At 39.5% G+C, this 19881-nt stretch overlaps 3 protein-coding genes across 3 annotated transcripts in view; 2 read left to right on the top strand and 1 right to left on the bottom strand.

Annotated features, from left to right (window-relative positions):
* LOC128236780 (uncharacterized) overlaps positions 1 to 9737 on the bottom strand; it is a 48664-nt gene extending 38927 nt beyond the window's left edge. The window contains exon 1 of the mRNA XM_052951893.1: positions 8723 to 9737. Within this exon, the coding sequence (XP_052807853.1) occupies positions 8723 to 9457 (735 nt within the window). The 5' untranslated portion in view covers positions 9458 to 9737. The remainder of the gene's footprint in view (positions 1 to 8722) is intronic.
* Positions 9738 to 12951: 3214 nt separating this feature from the next.
* LOC128236781 (piggyBac transposable element-derived protein 4-like) lies at positions 12952 to 15546 on the top strand. Its single transcript, XM_052951894.1, has 2 exons — positions 12952 to 13595; positions 13953 to 15546. The coding sequence occupies exons 1-2, from the start codon at positions 13039 to 13041 to the stop codon at positions 15160 to 15162; spliced, it is 1767 nt and encodes a 588-aa protein (XP_052807854.1). The 5' UTR covers positions 12952 to 13038; the 3' UTR covers positions 15163 to 15546.
* A 2990-nt stretch (positions 15547 to 18536) lies between these two features.
* On the top strand, positions 18537 to 19653 carry LOC128237706 (uncharacterized). The gene is made up of 2 exons (XM_052953288.1): positions 18537 to 18694; positions 19392 to 19653. Exons 1-2 carry the CDS (start codon positions 18537 to 18539, stop codon positions 19651 to 19653), a joined length of 420 nt encoding a protein of 139 aa, XP_052809248.1.
* Positions 19654 to 19881: the final 228 nt, after the last annotated feature.

Genomic DNA, 19881 nt, shown 5'->3' with positions numbered 1-19881 from the left:
TGGCAACGGAAAGGAAAAACTTTAAAAATCTTATTTTTCAAAACCACAAGCCCTAGAGCCTTAATATTTGGTATATAGTATCATCTAGTGGTCCTCTACCAAAATTGTTAAAACTATCCCCCTGGGGTCAAAAATGGCCCTGCCCCGGGGGTCACTTGTTTTACATAGACTTATATAGGGAAAACTTTAAAAATCTTCTTCTCAAAAACCACAAGGCCTAGAACCTTGAAAATTGGTATGTGTCATCATGTAGTGGTCTTCTACAAAATTTGTTCAAATTATTCTCCTGGGGTCAAAAATGGCCCCGCCCCAGGGGTCACTAGTTTCATTACATAGTGTTATATAGTAAATCTTTAAAAATCTTCTCCGAAACTGTAAGGCCCAGGGCTTAGATATTTGGTATACAGCATCATCTAGTGGACCTCTACCAGATTTGTTCAAATTATTGCCACAGGGTCAAAATTGACCCCGCCTAGGGGGTCCTTGTTTTTACGTAGTGTTATATAGTAAATCTTTAAAAATATTCTTCTCCAGAACCGTAAGGCCAGGAGATTAGATATTTGGTATACAACATCATCTTGTGGACCTCTATCAAAGTTGTTCAAATTATTGCCACAGGGTCAAAATTGGCCCCGCCCTGAAAGTTATTTGTTTTTATATAGTCTTATATATTAAAACTTTAAAAATCCTCTTCTCCAAAATATAAGACCTAGAGCTTTCATATTTGGTATATAGTGTTACCTAGTGGACCTACACCAAAGGTATTCAAATTATTGTCCCGGGGTCAAATTGGCCTTGCTCAGGGGTCATTTGTTTTTACATTGTCTTGTCACTGAACATCTTTTCCTCTGAAAGTAAAGGTCAGAATGACTCCATACTTGATATGTAGCATCCTTACATGGTCCTTTCTCAACTTTGTTCAAATGGTTTTGTTTGGCCCCTTTTAGGGGTCACCAGAGCAAAAAATAGAAAAACCTTTAAACAACTTGATCTTATTCAGTGCTTGATGGATCTTCAAGTCTGAAGCATCCTAGCATGGGCCTCTGTCAGGTCTTTTCAAATAATTTTGTTTGGCCCCTTTTAAGGGCCACCAGAGCTAAAATTAGTAAAAAAACTTAATATTTTCTTCGCATGAACCCCTTGATAGATCTTCAGCAAGTTTGGTTTGAAGTGTCCTTGCATGGACCTCTCTTAAATTTGTTCACATAATTTTGTTTGGCCCGGTTGCCATGGCAACCTAAAGGAAAATGTTAACAATTGGTTATAATCATCTTCTTCTCCTAAACCGCTTTGACAATTTTGATGAAACTTCATAGGAATGATCCTTGGTTGGTGCTTTTTCAAAATTGTTCAAAGAAATTAATTCCATTTAGAACTTTGGTTGACATGGCAACCTAAAGGAAAAGTGTCAACAATTGGTTACAATCATCTTCTCCTAAACCGCTTGGACAATTTTGATGAAACTTCATAGGAATGATCCTTGGTTGGTGCTTTTTCAAAATTGTTAAAAAAATTAATTCCTTGCAGAACTCTGGTTGCCATGGCAACCTGAAGGAAATTATAGGCTGTCGTGTCCGCGCTGTGACTTTCTCTTATATGGACAGATTTTAAAATGAAAATGCCATATGTTTTCAACATACCAAGACAATGTGTCGTGTGCAAGACCCATGTCCCTACCTCTAAGGTGAAAGATACACTAAGTGTTTATTCACAATGGAATGCTGAATATGAGGACATAAAGAGTGCTGGCTGTCATTTGGTATGATTGTTTTTTTTTTGCTCAGAGGCAATTTAATATAACTTGCAATATGTATTTGACACATAAAGGCAAGATAAACTTTTTATACGCCCGAAGGGTCATATTATGTTATGGCCTCCATCGTCTGTCCGTCTGTCTGTCTGTCTGTCCGTCCGTTAGCAATTCCGTGTCCGGGCCATAACTTGGTAACTAATAAAGCGATTTTCAAATAACTTTATACAAATCATCACTACATTAAAAGGATGTGTCGCGCGCAATTTCCAGGTCCATACCTTAAAGACTAGAATCACCATTGGGGTGCGTTAGCAATTCCGTGTCCGGGCCACAACTTTGTCACTAATAAAGTCATTTTCAAATAACTTTATACAAAGCATCATTACATTAAAAGGATGTGTCGCGCGCAATTTCCAGGTCCATACCTCAAAGACAAGAATCACCATGGGGGGGGGGGGGGGGGCGTTACAACTTTATCACTAATAAAGTCATTTTCAAATAACTTTATACAAAGCATCATTACATTAAAAGGATGTGTCGCGCGCAATTTTCAGGTCCATACCTCAAAGACTAGAATCACCATGGGGGGCATTAGCAATTCTGTTTCCGGGCCATAACTTGGTAACTAATAAAGCGATTTTCAAATAACTTTATACAAATCATCACTACATTAAAAGGATGTGTCGCGCGCAATTTCCAGGTCCATACCTCAAAGACTAGAATCACCATGGGGGTGCGTTAGCAAATCGGTGTCCGGCCACAACTTGGTCACTAATAAAGTCATTTTCAAATAACTTTATACAAAGCATCATTACATTAAAAGGATGTGTCGCGCGCAATTTCCAGGTCCATACCTCAAACACTAGAATCACCATGGGGGGGGGCGTTAGCAATTCTGTGTCTGGGCCACATCTTTGTTACTAATAAAGTGATTTTCAAATAACTTTATACAAATCATCACTACATTAAAAGGATGTGTCACATGCAATTTCCAGGTCCATACCTCAAAGTCTAGAATCACCATGGGGGGGACGTTAGCAATTCCATGTCCAGGCCATAACTCAAAGACTAGAATCACCAATGGGGGGGCGTTAGCAATTCTGTGTCCTGGCCACATCTTTGTTACTCGTCTGTTAGCAATTCCGTGTCCAAAAGGATGTGTCACGCGCAATTTCCAGGTCCATACCTCAAAGACTAGAATCACCATGGGGGGGCGTTAGCAATTCTGTTTCCGGGCCACATCTTTGTTACTCGTCCGTTAGCAATTCGGTGTCCGGGCCATAACTTGGTAACTAATAAAGCGATTTTCAAATAGCTTTATACAAATCATCACTACATTAAAAGGATGTGTCGCGCGCAATTTCCAGGTCCATACCTCAAAGACTAGAATCACCATGGGGGGGGGGGCGTTAGCAATTCTGTGTCTGGGACACATCTTTGTTACTAATAAAGTGATTTTCAAATAACTTTATACAAATCATCACTACATTAAAAGGATGTCACATGCAATTTCCAGGTCCATACCTCAAAGTCTAGAATCACCATGGGAGGATGTTAGCAATTCCATGTCCAGGCCATAACTCAAAGACTAGAATCACCAATGGGGGCCTTAGCAATTCTGTGTCCTGGCCACATCTTTGTTACTCGTCTGTTAGCAATTCCGTGTCCAAAAGGATGTGTCACGCGCAATTTCCAGGTCCATACCTCAAAGACTAGAATCACCATGGGGGGCGTTAGCAATTCTGTTTCCGGGCCACATCTTTGTTACTCGTCCGTTAGCAATTCCGTGTCCGGGCCATAACTTGGTAACTAATAAAGCGATTTTCAAATAGCTTTATACAAATCATCACTACATTAAAAGGATGTGTCGCGCGCAATTTCCAGGTCCATACCTCAAAGACTAGAATCACCATGGGGGGGGGGGCGTTAGCAATGCTGTGTCTGGGCCACATCTTTGTTACTAATAAAGTGATTTTCAAATAACTTTATACAAATCATCACTACATTAAAAGGATGTGTCACATGCAATTTCCAGGTCCATACCTCAAAGTCTAGAATCACCATGGGGGGGACGTTAGCAATTCCATGTCCAGGCCATAACTCAAAGACTAGAATCACCAATGGGGGGGCGTTAGCAATTCTGTGTCCTGGCCACATCTTTGTTACTCGTCTGTTAGCAATTCCGTGTCCAAAAGGATGTGTCACGCGCAATTTCCAGGTCCATACCTCAAAGACTAGAATCACCATGGGGGGGCGTTAGCAATTCTGTTTCCGGGCCACATCTTTGTTACTCGTCCGTTAGCAATTCCGTGTCCGGGCCATAACTTGGTAACTAATAAAGCGATTTTCAAATAGCTTTATACAAATCATCACTACATTAAAAGGATGTCACATGCAATTTCCAGGTCCATACCTCAAAGTCTAGAATCACCATGGGGGGGACGTTAGCAATTCCATGTCCAGGCCATAACTCAAAGACTAGAATCACCATGGGGGGGGGGGGGCTTTAGCAATTCTGTGTCCGGGCCACATCTTTGAAACTCATCCGTTAGCAATTCCGTGTCCGGGCCATAACTTGGTAACTAATAAAGCGATTTTCAAATAACTTTATACAAATCATCACTACATTAAAAGGATGTGTTGCGCGCAATTTCCAGGTCCATACCTCAAAGACTAAAATCACCATGGGGGGCATTAGCAATTCTGTGTCCGGGCCACATCTTTGTTACTCGTCCGTTAGCAATTCCGTGTCCGGGCCATAACTTGGTAACTAATAAAGCGATTTTCAAATAACTTTATACAAATCATCACTACATTAAAAGGACCTCAAGCCGAATCTTCTTCGGGCGTATAATGCTCCGTTTCGCGGTGCTCTTGTTATGTACTTGTTCATAGATCAATGTCACAGTGGGGGGCATTTGTCACATACTTTGACAGCTCTTGTTCAATATTCTTTGAGAAATTAGCTATATTAATAACAAAGGTTAAACTCTTTTACTCAGGTGAGCGATTTAGGGCCATCATGGCCCTCTTGTTTTATGTATTATTTATTTATCATATGCATTGACAATTGATTATAATTTCATAATATATTATTTATTCTTTTATTGTATGTATTCTAGATCATTAAATAAATATAAGTAAATATGCATTCAAATTTCTGTATTTAGTCTTAAATAATAAATGTTGATATTGTTAAGACCAAAATCCGCTGGACTTTAGACCAATATTCCCTGGAATTCAGACTAAAATCCACTGCAAAGCCTCTCAAAAGTATGGCATGCATGTATTTGTGTCTGTCTTTTACCTTAAAGGTTGTACCCACCAGGAATACTTTTTGTATCCTCTCAAAATTCAGACTAGGAAACTGACTTGAGGTTGAATATATAAGATTATATTTTTCATCATCTTCAGACAAATAGAAAATAGCTATCAGCTAAAATCTTATTCAACAATAAATGTTTGAGAATGCTAAATATTAGCAGTACACAGGGTATAAATCTTGTGAAACACATAGCAAAAACGTGCTAAATAATGCACGTGAATCTAGGTAACTTGTAGTAGTAGAAGTCAAGTATCATCTTGGTTTATTACAGCAGAAGCAGTGATTACGAACTTCGTAATCACAGCCCCAGAAACAGAAGCGTTTTTATTAAATCTCCCAGCTTGCGGAAACATGGCACATCGCATGTGCGGGTCCAGGAATTGATGTTAGAGGGGTAGTAACTTAGGGGCGCAACTTTTGACATGTGCTCCTCCCTCAGAACCGAAAGTATATGGCATAAACTGTTTTACGGGAATTTGGGGTTACTCCCTCATGTATGTAGTCGGAAATGGTGCATTATGAGCTTATTTTATTACCTTTGTTTTTCCGATATTGATGAAAACAGTAAACTTCGATTATTTAAGAGGTGGCGCACGCCGGGCGCTTAAACCGCTAGCGCTTCGACCAAATTCCTTGAGCTACACAGTCGGTCCAAGGCCAATTCCCCGCTATTTTTTCGCGAACACAAAACCACCGACTGTCCCCCCGGACCTGGGGTGGGGGGATGCTTACCATTGACTGGTGCATTACTTTAGCGACAGCGATAGGTTTTCATATTACTTTTTCCCTGTTTGAATGTAATATCTTAATTGTCTGTTAATATGTTCACTGATAAAACTTTTGCGGCCTGGCACATTGCATCTCATTAGTCATGGCAGTATTCTTCAAGTTCGGGCTTCTTTTTTTCAAAATTCAAAATGTTTATTTTCTAAACCATTCATTGATTTATCAACACCATATTCACACATTCTCATTTACAAGAGGTTTGATAGTGATAAATCAAATGTGTAACGCATGGCACCATCACTCTGGTGAACGAGAATAATTTCATATAGCACAATGTACATGAAATAATGACAGTATGGCGAGTCATTCCTTCACTATTTTTACCCATAAATACCATAAATTAAGCCTTTTCATACAATAGATCTCCATCACCTCTCCGACTCCTTTATAATTTGTGTAAATATATGAACATAATCATGTGGTCTTTAACAAAGATAGAAGTGTAAAAAAGTTTATATCTTCGACTTCAAAGAACTTCATTAATGCTAATTCTTGACCAAATTTTAGTTGCCTTTAACCTTGAAAATAATCGGTTAAATGGCAAGATGTTTGTAATCAAGCTTAACGACAGCGTTTTTGTGACATTGATGAAAGATGGATTTTTTTTTGTTTGTCTTTTTTTTCAATCGGATAGAAAATTGTACTAGTATCTGATACAGGGTTAATGAAGCAATACGATGGTTAGACGTCATGCTAACCATTGTATAGTATAACAGCGATGAGGAATATGGATAAGTCGACAGTTGACAGGTAAGGACATTGTAAGAAGTGTCATTTTGCTAATTTTTGCTTTAAATATGGCAATATTTTTCTTTATTCCCATTTCCTACATGTTCCCATTACAAAATCTTACCTGTCCTTCCAATTGGAAATTTCCCATTTTAAAACTGAACTTTATTCTCCAATTGGAATTTTCCCATTAACCAAATATTCCAATTGGAATTTTCCAATGTTCATACTTACCCACTTTGAATGTGGGAATCCTCCAATTGGAAAGATTCACTCATGGGAAGGATTCGCAAACAAATGCCTTAAATGAATCTATCGGTTCTTCATTTTTAATGAATATATTATTTTTCATGTAGTGAGTGTAAAATATTCTTAATTAAACAGTCAATTTCAATTTTAAAAATTATGTTCCAAATTCTCCCACAATTTTAATAGAGCCAGTTTTCCAATTGGAAAAGTTTGAAAAAGCCATTTTCCAATGGGAAGGCCATTTTCCAATGGGACTCCCATTGGAAAAGTTGACTTTAAATGCCAAAAAAACATATTTCTAAATTAAATTTCAGGAAACAAAAAATATCTCTTATTAGTATTACCTAACACATTTTAAAAATACAAAAATAAAAAACATTGGGTGAAAAATAAAAAAAATAAGTTTGCAAAAATTCCGGATTTGCAAACTTAATCCGGATGCTGTTTAGTATCAACGGGACTGAAGCAGGAGGATGTAACTGAGGCAAATGTCGAGTCGGCTTCGTAGAGAGGTGTAAAAACGTTTGAAAATTCAAAGTTATTGTAGGTGAAACTGTCTACATTAATACTGTCGCAACGACAACATTGCCAGACGACTGATGGACGATTCAAATATGACATGTCTTTGGTTGGTATTTCTTCACACGACTTGTGAAACGACACGCTGCAGTTGTTGCAAGCGACTCCGAGGTGGGACCAGGTGACTGGGATATTACAAAGGCCACACGGGCAGATGTCCGCATAATTATCAGGGCCTGGATTGGTCTGGATGTCCCCAGAAAGTAAAAGTAATAATAAGCCTAGGCAGTGTACTTTTCTGCTACCTGGTATGTTATCTCGGCTTGTTGGTAGGTTCCAATGAACAGCGAAGGAGAAGTTTGGAAAGTGTGTTGTTGAAAAAGAAACTACTGTAAGTGATGTGAGACTGGACAATGTTGGTTCATCCATATAAGCAATATATGACAGTACAGTAAGAGCAAACATGAATTCTAGCAAGATGTATTGTCGACGGTTGTTGTTGTCCTTTGACATGGGCGCCGCCATCTTGGATCGCATGTATTTGGTGGGTGGGGTAAAGATGGAGAAGGTGACCGAGGGCGGTAACCAGCAGAGTGACCGTTTAGCAAGACATTCTTAACGTGCAATAGTTTACCAGTAACCAAAATATATCAGTCTTTGATCAAGGAAATGTGGATAACCACTTGGAGAACACGTCTAATCCGGTTGCGCGCGCACTCTCTCTCCTATGTGATGGGCCGATGATCGCCGACAATCGATTACATCGGTAGACATTCGTATCTCGGCGATCGGCGACCTCATCGTTCCATAATCGAATAATTGGGGGAAAAAAGTTTATATAGCGCAGTAACTTAGAGCTAAGGGAAGTAACCGCTACTTTGAGTTTTAACAGTACTTTCATTTAGTTTTTCTTTGCGTTCAAATCGCTTTAAAATGGCAGTCGGTCAGGAGGACATCGATCTCAATATATTTGATTACCCTGGTAATCGGTCGTCCAGGTGCTCGAAAAATGCAAATTATACACATAAAAACTAAGGTCCTTATTGACATATACATCAGAAAATGATGCTTTTTATTTGTGATACTGTCCGATTACAGCCGATTAATCGGATAATCGATCGATCAGGGTCTCCGATTAATCGAATATGAAAATCCAAGCCGATTGCCCATCACTAGTTGTAAGCATAGTAGCGTAATAATAGTTACTGTTTTAATGATATTAATGTAGGATTAATATGGTAATTATATTTTATCCTCAATTGTTAAAGATTAATCGAATAAGAGTTTAAATACGATTACTCGAATTAAGTGATGGAATTGCGGTGTTACCATGACAATGATGAAGCAATACATGTAAATACCTTGGCGCATATGTTCTGTCGACTGGACAGGTCAGCTGTAAAATATTTTTGAAATTCTTCGCAGTTGATGAAGACACTTATTATCCCGTTCAAGTCAGTTTTATTTTCATTGTCCACATCTGCGTAGCCATCTGGAGGCATGAAGCACTTGGCAATATCCCAAGCGTTTACACACCACTCTCTTGCATCGGTGTTCTTCCATGATGGATTCTTAAATCTGTGTGTCTGCTGTATTGCATTCCGGAGCGTATCACAAATGTTATTCGGGCATGGTCTTGTACGAATGAAAAGTTCCGTATTTGGATCCATGTGGAATTTGCATGTTCCCGAAATGCAGACTCTATTTCCTGGATCACACTGTACAATTTCAGCTGTCCTGCAACTATTGCAACCTATATCAATACCTTTCTGGATTTTGTCGGCGACAGTGTTACGATAATCGTTACATTTGACTATAAGGCAAGGACGAAAAACAAGCCTCTTGTGAAAACGGCATTGTCCTGTATTACATATGTTGTTTTTCGGGTCACACGGTATAACTTCAACAATTGAGCAATTTCCACAGAGGTCAGGAAAATGGTACCCAATTGCTATTTTTAACTTTTTAACGCGAATATCATCACATACCTTGCAAGCAAACGGTGCTAGTCCTTGCTGAGTTATATTAAGAGCAACTGACCCCTTCAGCCAGTTCCGGCTTCGGGGATTAGAAAACTGTTCTTTATAATCATTCATTGTTATTAAAGCTATTCGGGTTACTACAGTATCAACATTTTCCTTAATAGTCTATCTAACACATGTTTATGCTTTAGAATTTTAATTTCGAATTCCAGTCATATTATTTCCAAACATTTTCAAGCACCAAAATGATTATGTTTAAACGCTAACAAATAAATCCGATCTCTTTGGAGGTTCGTTGTGAATGGTGAAATTCAAAACAGAGCCGCGTCTTACAAATACTCCAGATCACTGTCGAATAGCGTGATTTTCAAATTTGGTTAAGGTAAAAATAACATGTACGAGGGTCGTTCCAAAAGTGTAAAGTAAATTATTCGAGTAACAATGAAACTCATACATACTCAAATGTTGAATGGCGCGACGTAGCATCTTAACAACAAGTTTGATCAATCTTTCATTCCCAAATCTGAGAATAGTAGTCACGGAAATAATATCAAATAGGGAGTTGTTGTTTTGAAACTATAATTTGCAACGTTGACTTCAAATAAATGTATGTATCAAATGCTATTGAAACGTAGTGAAAATTCCAGCATTTTATAACATCAATGCGATATATAATCGTTGAAATTATAATTATGACAAAAAGAAGTTACTTGAATTTATGCTTTAAATTGTAAAGAAATGGCTACCACAGCTCTTTTTCGACTGTTTATATATGCGTCATAAGATGGACCCACGCATTCGCTATATAAATCAGCAGGTATCGGGTACCAATAATTGTGTACTTAACTTACACGCGGAATATCTGAATATTTGTTACCCGTTTCGCAATGAATAATTTAACGAATAACGTCTGCACCGTGCGACGCATAATTATGTGAACATTCAAAAAAGAGATGTGGTAGTAATTTCTGTGCTAATTTTCGCGAGCATGGTAAAAATAAGTATTCGCATATTGACTGATAAGATAAAAGGAAGTTTCTTATTGTTGTGTCTTTGTAAAGATAATTTTTGTTCTGGAATAGTATATATATATCGATATGCTGTTTGCAAATGAGTGTTTTGTGCAAAATTTAGTCTTGAAACAATATGCTCTCAACGAGTGTTGAATTGGCTTGCTACCACGCTTTTGTCATGTATAGCTACTAAAGTCATGTACAAATATTTATATTGCATAATCAATGACAAATATGTATTAATAAAAACAAATTCTACCGTCGCAAATTAAATAATAAAAAAACGAGTATTATAGCGAAAATAACTCTGTATTTTGTTAAAGTTTCTGTAGTCACAGCGCCACCTTATTTAAACTACAATTTGAAGATGATGATGATGATGATGATGATGATGATGATGATGATGAAGATGATGATGACGACGACGACGACGATGATGATGATGATGATGATGATGATGATGATGATGATGATGATGCAATGCAGCAATGTGTTCAGGTTATTACGTTTCTATGGCATACACACACACACTCCATGCAATGCAGCAATTTGTTCATGTATTCACGGTTCTACGGCATATACACACACACTCCATGCAATGCAGCAATTTCTTCTGGAAGTTACGGTTCTACGGCATATACACACACACTCCATGCAATGCAGCAACTTGTTCATGTATTCACGGTTCTATGGCATATATACACACACTCCATGCAATGCAGCAATTTGTTCAGGTAGTTACGGTTCTATAGCATATACACACACACTCCATGCAATGCAGCAGTTTGTTCAGGAAGTTACGGTTCTACGGCATATACACACACACTCCATGCAATGCAGCAATTTGTTCAGGTAGTTACGGTTCTACGGCATATACACACACACTCCATGCAATGCAGCAGTTTGTTCAGGAAGTTACGGTTCTACGGCATATACACACACACTCCATGCAATGCAGCAACTTGTTCATGTATTCACGGTTCTATGGCATATATACACACACTCCATGCAATGCAGCAATTTGTTTAGGTAATTACGGTTCTACGGCATATACACACACACTCCATGCAATGCAGCAACTTGTTCATGTATTCACGGTTCTATGGCATATATACACACACTCCATGCAATGCAGCAATGTGTTCAGGTAGTTACGGTTCTACGGCATATACACACATTCTCCATGCAATGCAGCAATTTGTTCAGGTAGTTACGGTTCTACGGCATATACACACACACTCCATGCAATGCAGCAACTTGTTCATGTATTCACGGTTCTATGGCATATATACACACACTCCATGCAATGCAGCAATGTGTTCAGGTAGTTACGGTTCTACGGCATATATACACACACTCCATGCAATGCAGCAATGTGTTCAGGTAGTTACGGTTCTACGGCATATACACACACACTCCATGCAATGCAGCAATTTCTTCTGGAAGTTACGGTTCTACGGCATATACACACACACTCCATGCAATGCAGCAATTTGTTCATGTATTCACGGTTCTACGGCATATACACACACACTCCATGCAATGCAGCAGTTTGTTCAGGAAGTTACGGTTATATGGCATATACACACACTCCATGCATTGCAGCAATTTGTTCAGGTAGTTACGGTTCTATGGCATATATACACACACTTTATGCAATGCAGCAATTTGTTTAGGTAATTACGGTTCTATAGCATACACACACACACTATATGCAATGCAGCAATGTGTTTAGGTAATTATGGTTCTATAGCATGTACACATACAATCCATGCAATGCCGCAATATGTTCAGGCCGTTAAGTTTTATTAGCATATATATATTGAAGCAATAATTTAAATACGAAATTTTGTTTTGCGGCAGAAATTAATTTTCTTAGATTAAAACCTACAGTTTCAGCCTCCAATAAATACCATGCTTAAACGTTAGGGACCGGTTGTTCAGAACGTTTTATTAACTAAACAACGTTGTTAACATCACCGTTGTAACTTTTCAAATCTTTATTGCTCTGGAAGTTTGATGGATTCACTTATAATTTGCAGTATTTCTAACAAAATTATTGACGACCATTTCAGCAGTACCAGTGCGATTCAAATAGATGAACACATCATCAAATAATTCACGTTTAAAAAAATACAAGATCCTGTTAATCACGTTGTTTACTTAAACAAAGATATGAACAATAGTTTGAAAAAAAAACCTTTCATTCATGACATCATTGTTTGGTTCCCCGCCTGGTAAAATCAGGTTATAACCTAAGACATTTCAAACATATAGGGTACTTAGTGACCAAGAAGTGCCTGCTCGCTTCTTAATCACTAAGGTTTTACCTATAAGTATGAATATATAACTTCACAATTATCCTTTCAAGTTGTTAAGGAACAACCCTCGCGCAGTTTTCTTAACCCTTTAGCCGCTAAGCGCGTCATAAGTCGTTCACCGATAATCCCATTCACAGTGCTAAGCGCATCATATGTCGTTCTCGATAGTGACTCTGTTTACATCCTCTGTCACGCGCGATTATTAACTCAATCGACCTAATTCCCCGATATTAAAGTTGTTGCGGCCTTGATGTATGCTTATGTAAAACTTTATCCAATAATTATTTACATTTATTGTAGTTATGCGCGAGTTTCCGCGATATAAATAGAACGACATGCGCAGTAAATCATATCCGTAAAAATGGCTTCCGACTCAGAAGACGATGTTTACAATGACCGATTTGTTCGCAATTTATTAGATAGTGACGATGACTCAGATGATTCTTTCGATGGGTTTGACCCTGTTCGACAACGAAGAAACTATAACATTCTTCTAGAGACGCCATTGTCGGTCTTTGGGCCTGAAAACAACGTGGAGATCGAGGCAGATCGGGAAGCAGGGTGGACTGGAAATGAAACCTTTCCAACTGTGATGCCATTCAATGGTGGTGGGACGTTAAACGTTGAGATGGACTCGCACAATCCCATTGACTATATGAAATTGTTCATTGACAACGATTTTTTTGAGGTCATGTGTAATGAGACCAATGCGTATGCAACAAACCGGATGGCAAACCAGGAACTGGCAACCCACAGTCGAATGCGAAAATGGGAGGACGTCACCCCTAGCGAAATGAAGGTCTTCTTCGCCCTGGTCATCGCCATGGGACTAGTCTACAAGTCGGACCTAGATGATTATTGGACTACAGATTATGTCACAGAAACTCCATTCTTCTCCAGATCTATGTCAAGGGACAGGTTTGTGCCATAAAATTTTATACATGTATTTTTTATTCCAGGTAATACAATTACGAGCTAAAACACCACAAGTCATATGTTTTATCAAAGTCTTTTTGTTGGGTTATCATTGTAAATAGTTTCAACAATTATTCAAAAGGTCAAGTAATAAGACAAACACACATGACAAACTACATTTCTGTTAAAGAAATGTACAAATATATGCGCAGGTACCACCAGCTGCAATGAATGTCTGACATCCGCAATATCCGTCTGTCTGAAAGAAAATGTAAAGACAAAGTCTGTCTGAAAGAAAGTGTAAAGACAAAGTGTAATTTTATTACCTAACAATCAATGAATGTTATTTTCTGTTTACAGATTCCTGAATATCCTGTCCAACTTCCATATTTCAACTGATGAAGATCCGACTGATAAGCTAAGACGGATCCGCCCCATGATTATCCGGACAATGCAGCGCTTCTCTAAAGTGTACACACCTGACGAAAACCTCAGCTTTGATGAGGCAACTTGTCCTTGGAAGGGTCGATTGAACATAAAGGTGTACAATAAGAACAAACCTGCCAAGTTTGGTGTAAAGTTGTACACTGTTTGTGAAGCAGGTAGTGGATACTGCTTGGGTTACGACATTTACGCAGGACGCCAAGAAAATCGACATGCCCCGGACTACTATGAGGCCTTGACAGGAGAGACTCAGCACAAGACCAAAACTACGTGCATTGTTATGAACTTGATGTCCAGGTGTGGGTTGCTGCATAAAGGCCATAAAGTATACATGGACAACTATTACACGTCCCCTGAACTCTTTCAGGAACTTGAAAGTTCCGAAACATATGGGTGTGGAACTTTACGAGTGAACCGAGTTGGTACACCCTTGGCCATCAAGAGTAAGCGTAAATTAAATGAAGGTGAAGTTGTGTTTCGCCGAAAGGATAATCTGCTGGCCATGCGCTACAAAGACAAGCGGGATGTGACTATGTTGACAAATTTCCATGAGGCAAACATGGCAGTGTTGGAAAAACGTGATTATCGGACTGGTGATAATGTCCGAAAACCTAAGTGCATAGTTGACTATTGCAAACACATGGGTGGTGTAGATCTTTTGGATCAGTTTGGACACTATAACTGCCTGACAAGAAAGTCTAAGAAATGGTGGAGGAAGTTATTTTACTACCTTGTCAACATGACTTTTGTGAACAGTTACATATTGTACAAGAAGTTTGCTGTCGGCGAGAAGAAACTGGACCATGACAAGTTCAGATCTGCCATTGTCTGTTCCTTGTTGGAAGAAGCTGGGGATGTGGCATGTAGGCAGGTTAAAAGAGGGCGACCAGTCCTTGGGGAGATTCCAACACGTATGGTCTCCAGGTGCTTTCCGGAGTACATCCCAGCCAAGGAAGGTGCGAAACGAGCGAGGCCCCTACGTGACTGTGTGGTGTGTAACCCAAAGAAGAAGGAGCGGGATGGACATAAGCGTGTCATGACATCATTTTGGTGTCCAGAGTGCCAGGTTGCACTTTGTGTGAACCAGTGTTTCAAGGACTTTCACACAAAGAAGAACTTCAAGTAGAAAAAAAATGACTGATAATGTGTAAGGTTACATTTCAATGCCTCCGGCTGGAGTCAATGGACGTAATTGCAGAGAAAATGTGTCAATAAAAGCATTGAAAACTTTTAAATGTATATAAAAGTGTTAAGTTTAACAATATTCTTTATATCAAATCATATTGTGATGACAATGATCAGCTACATCAAAAATTGTCAACAAAAATAAGCTTCAAGATTTCATAAAAAAAAAATGTCACACCTGACATTTACCTGTGCTGTAAAATGTCCATTACTATGTCTTTTTATGTGTTATTTGTGTAAATTATTATGTTGTTTTGTTTTTTCTTTAAATGTACAAATAGATAAATGAAATCTAAGAAATTGCTCAATAAAATTGTAGAACATTTGAATTTTTTTATTTTCTTGCCAATTAACTCACCTGAACAGGTAACAATTGTCAAAGTGTGTCGTCGAAAATGTCATGGTTGGAAAGAGTGATCTTTCATGTTTACACACATAAGTCTTATGACTGTGTCTCTATAACTTCAATAGTTATGCCTTCATTACCAAATATGGTCAATTACTAAGAATTCCTGGTTATTTAATCAGCACTGATAAGCCATATTAGGCATTGATTACATAGCGGCTTAAGGGGGATAAATCATAAATCTATTCAAATTCAAGGCCGTACTGCTATGATAACAATGAGTGTTCATACGAACACGGAAGATAACCGAATATTGTGTTTAAAGGTGCACTCTTACTCCCAAATATTTAACAATACCACAATTAATACAATTGTTTTAATTTACCGAAAAGTATACATACATATCGGAAACAATGGTGCAGAAAACATGATAGTTCTACCTAATGAGACGATATTTGATCACTGTAAATCTTTTAAAACACACCAGTAATTTAATATTTGTGCGTTTTCAGCTATTAAATACACGGTTACAATCTTGTTATAAGTGATTAATATTTAATGTTTTCTAAGGAGTTAAAGGTTTATCACTCAAAACTTATGTTTGTGATATTGATTTTAAATACGAGTATCACTTTATAAGATGCGCAAGAGTTTGGTGTTTTGTAATATTTAAAAATCTGGTCACTGGAGGAAGTATTTACATTCCTTCTCCTTTGTTCCGACAGATGTGCTTAAAGGCTAGTTTAAGCCTTTTATAAGTGACCCCCCCCCCCCAAAAAAAAAAAAAAAAAAAAAAATACAAACAAAAACAAACAACAACAACAAAAAACGTGTATTTGTACACAGCATCTGTTAAATTATCTTATTTTTTTCTTTATTGTCTTATCAGATCTCTAATCTGAGTATCCTGCTGTGCAATTTTCAATATTTTATTATTAAAATGGATCCTAAATGACCCTGTGCCAATAAACGAATACACAGGAAATTGGCCCCTACTGTGACACAAGTGCAATTAATAGGAGATGCATAGCAGGGATTTATCATGCCAGACATTCCTTAAACTAGGCATTTAAGCTTTAAATGGTTTCGATTACATTTGACCGAAAATCAGATTTCGAAACAAATACTTTTATCTAAATATAATCGACATGCTTTTTACAAAGTTATAATACGATCATACAATTTCCAGCTAATGAATTTTAACTTTCGCGAGTGTTTAAAGGTCCGCCAACTGCCCCTTATTCAATACTCACTCCCTGCGTCTGAGTTTGCGTTGACAATGTTTCACCCACTCCCTAATCATTTAAAGGTAACTTCATGTCATTTAACTATTGCAAAAGGCATCATCAAACGTTATCATTTGGTGATCTCCTATAAATAATTATCTACACATGTGATTGATAAAACTTACGTTTGACCAGCGCTACTGCAAATTTAATATCTTTAGGCTTATAAACTCTTACATAAATGTGTATTCTTTTTTTGTATATATCGATCGGTCCGTTTATCACTGTATTTAATTGAAAATACAGTTTTATGACGTCAGCGGACGGTTCATAAAATAGTTTAGGCCGGTCCGGTCCGGTCCCAAAATATGACGTTATAGAACTGTTTTGTGCGGCTTTGTGAAAAGTGTCTTAACGAAGCATGGCCGGATGACAAATATTGTAATAATAAAATGTTTAGTGTATTATCAGAAATAAACACACCACTTTGGGCCATACGGCATGCATATAAAGAACGGACAGTCGCTAACGCCTGGGTCCATATTCAACTCCGGCGGCTGACTGGTATGTCCTTATAATGTCAAATTACCCTCAGTGGTGTGTTATATTTCTTAATTAACAGTTTTGAAAAATGAATTATTTTATGCTTGGTGTTCGTTTGTTAAAGTAAATAAATAGACGATAATTGTTTGTTTCAGTGTAATTTCGTAATATATTTAACCGAGTGAAAACCAAAAGCTATAGTGGTGTAGTCACGAGTGAAATATATTCTTGTGGTTTTCACGAGTTGAATTATATTGCGATCTTCCACTGAAACGATTTTTATTTTTTTATTATATGCCTTAAATGGATTTAAAATGACATTTTATACTCTCTTTTTTTTTCAAAATAGCGCACCAGATTGTATGCACACGCAACCTCATTCCTGAAATGACGTCGTTGAAATTGTGTCCTAACTTCGTACGCGTTGATGTTTGATTTGAAAGTGTGAGCGGGCTCAAATTGAATACTATCAAATTGTTATTTACTGTGGTGAAATATCTTTGTTATTTCACTGATATATCTCTATTTATCACAGGCAAGCATATAATAAAATGACTGTATTTAAACAGTTAAGAACATTATTTGAGTGAGTCCCTTTAATACAGACATTCACCTAGGATTGGCAAGGTATGTATGCGTCAGTTATCTTATACAAAGGGTGCGAAACACAACATGTACTTCAACTGTAACCGAAGCTTCATGTACAGGTCAAAACTGCAGTTGAGTTTTTTTTTTTTTTGCGAAACTTCTCTTTAAACTTTGACTAAGGTAGTCATTAGTTGTTAACGAGATCATTTGTTGCTTAAAAGTAAAGGAGGGGTTCGCTGATATCACATAAATATACTATGGAGGGCATAGTGCACAAAAAGAGGTCTACACGTACGCGTACCCGAACAAGTTTTAATTTTTGATTTAATTCAATAATATTTTATTGCATAAGAACAGATTTGACAATGAGAATAACATTCAAAATGTTAAACACAACATTTAAACCCGACTTTGTAAAATTAATCATGCCAAGAGATTGGACCACGAGTTTTGCCAACATATGTCAGGATGCTTTCGTTACGGCCCACTCCACTCCCACGTTACGACCCTCTCCCGTTACAACCATCACCCGATAAGTCCTAGCCCGTTACGACCCTCACCAGTTACGACCTATACCGTTACGACCCTCTCCCGATACGACCCTCCCCCGTTATGGCCCTCCCCCGTTACAGTACTCTTCCGTTACGACCCTCTCCCGTTAAAGCCCTCTCCAGTTACGACACTTCCCGGTTACGACCCATCCCCGTTATGGCCCTCCCCCGTAACAGTCCTCTCCCATTACGACCCTCTCCCGTTAAAGCTCTTTCCAGGTACGACCCTTCCCGGTAACAACCCTCCCCCGTTTCGATCCTATCCATAACAACCCTCCCCCGTTACGACACTCTCCTGTTAAAGCCCTCTCCCGTGACGACACTCTCCCGTTAAAGCCCTTTCCCGTTACGACCCTCCCTCGTTTAGGCCCTCCCCCTAACAGCCCTCCCTCGTTTAGGCCCTCCCCCTAACAGCCCTCTCCGGTTACGTCCATCTCCGGTTAAAGCCATCTCCCCTTACGACCCTCCCTCTTAAACGACCCTCTCCTGTTATGACTCTCCCCGTTACAGCCCTCTCTCGTTACGACCCTCTCCCGTTACAGCCCTCTCCCGTTACGGCCCTCCCCCGTTACGAGCCCCCCCCCCCCCCCGTTGCGACCCTCTTCCGTTACAGCCCTTTCCCGTTACGGCCCTCTCCTGTTACGACCCTCCCCCGTTACGACCCTCCCCGTTACAGCCCTCTCCCGTTACGGCCCTCTCCAGTTACAGCCTTGCCCCGTTACGACCCTCCCCCGTTATGGTCCTCTACCGATACGGCCCTCCACCATTACGGTCCCCTCCCATTACGACTCCCCATCGTTAAAGCCGTAGCCCGTTACGGCCCCCCGTAACAGCCCTCTCCCGTTACGGCCCCCTCCTGTTACGCCCCCCCCCCCCCGTTACAGCCCTCTCCCGTTATGACCCTCCCCCGTTACAGCCCTAGCCCGTTACGGCCCTCTCCCGTTACAGCCCTAGCTCGTTACGGCCCTCTCCCATTACGGCCCTCCCCCGTTACGGCCCTCTACCGTTACGGCCCTCTGGTGTTACGACCCTCTCCCGTTACAGCCCTCTCCGGTTACGGCCCTCTCCCGCTACCACCCTCCCCCGTTACGGCCCTCTCCCGATACGGCCCTTCACCATTACGGCCCTCTCCCGTTACGGCCCTCTCCCAAGACGACTCTCCATCGTTAAAGCCGTAGCCATTACGGCCCTCCCCCGAAACAGCCCTTTCCTGTTACGGCCCTTCCCTGTTACAGCCCTTCCCCGTTACAGCCCTCTCCCGTTATGAACCTCCCCCGTTACAGTCCAAGCCCGTTACGGCCCTCTCCCGTTACAGCCCTAGCTCGTAACGGCCCTTTCCCGTTACGGCTCTCTCCCGTTACGGTCCTTCCCCGTTATGGCCCTCTTCCGTTATGGCCCTATCCCGT

The sequence above is a fragment of the Mya arenaria genome, chromosome 6, assembly GCF_026914265.1.
Source record: "Mya arenaria isolate MELC-2E11 chromosome 6, ASM2691426v1".
Classification (NCBI taxonomy): domain Eukaryota; kingdom Metazoa; phylum Mollusca; class Bivalvia; order Myida; family Myidae; genus Mya; species Mya arenaria.
This window is presented reverse-complemented; position numbering and strand designations above follow the sequence as displayed.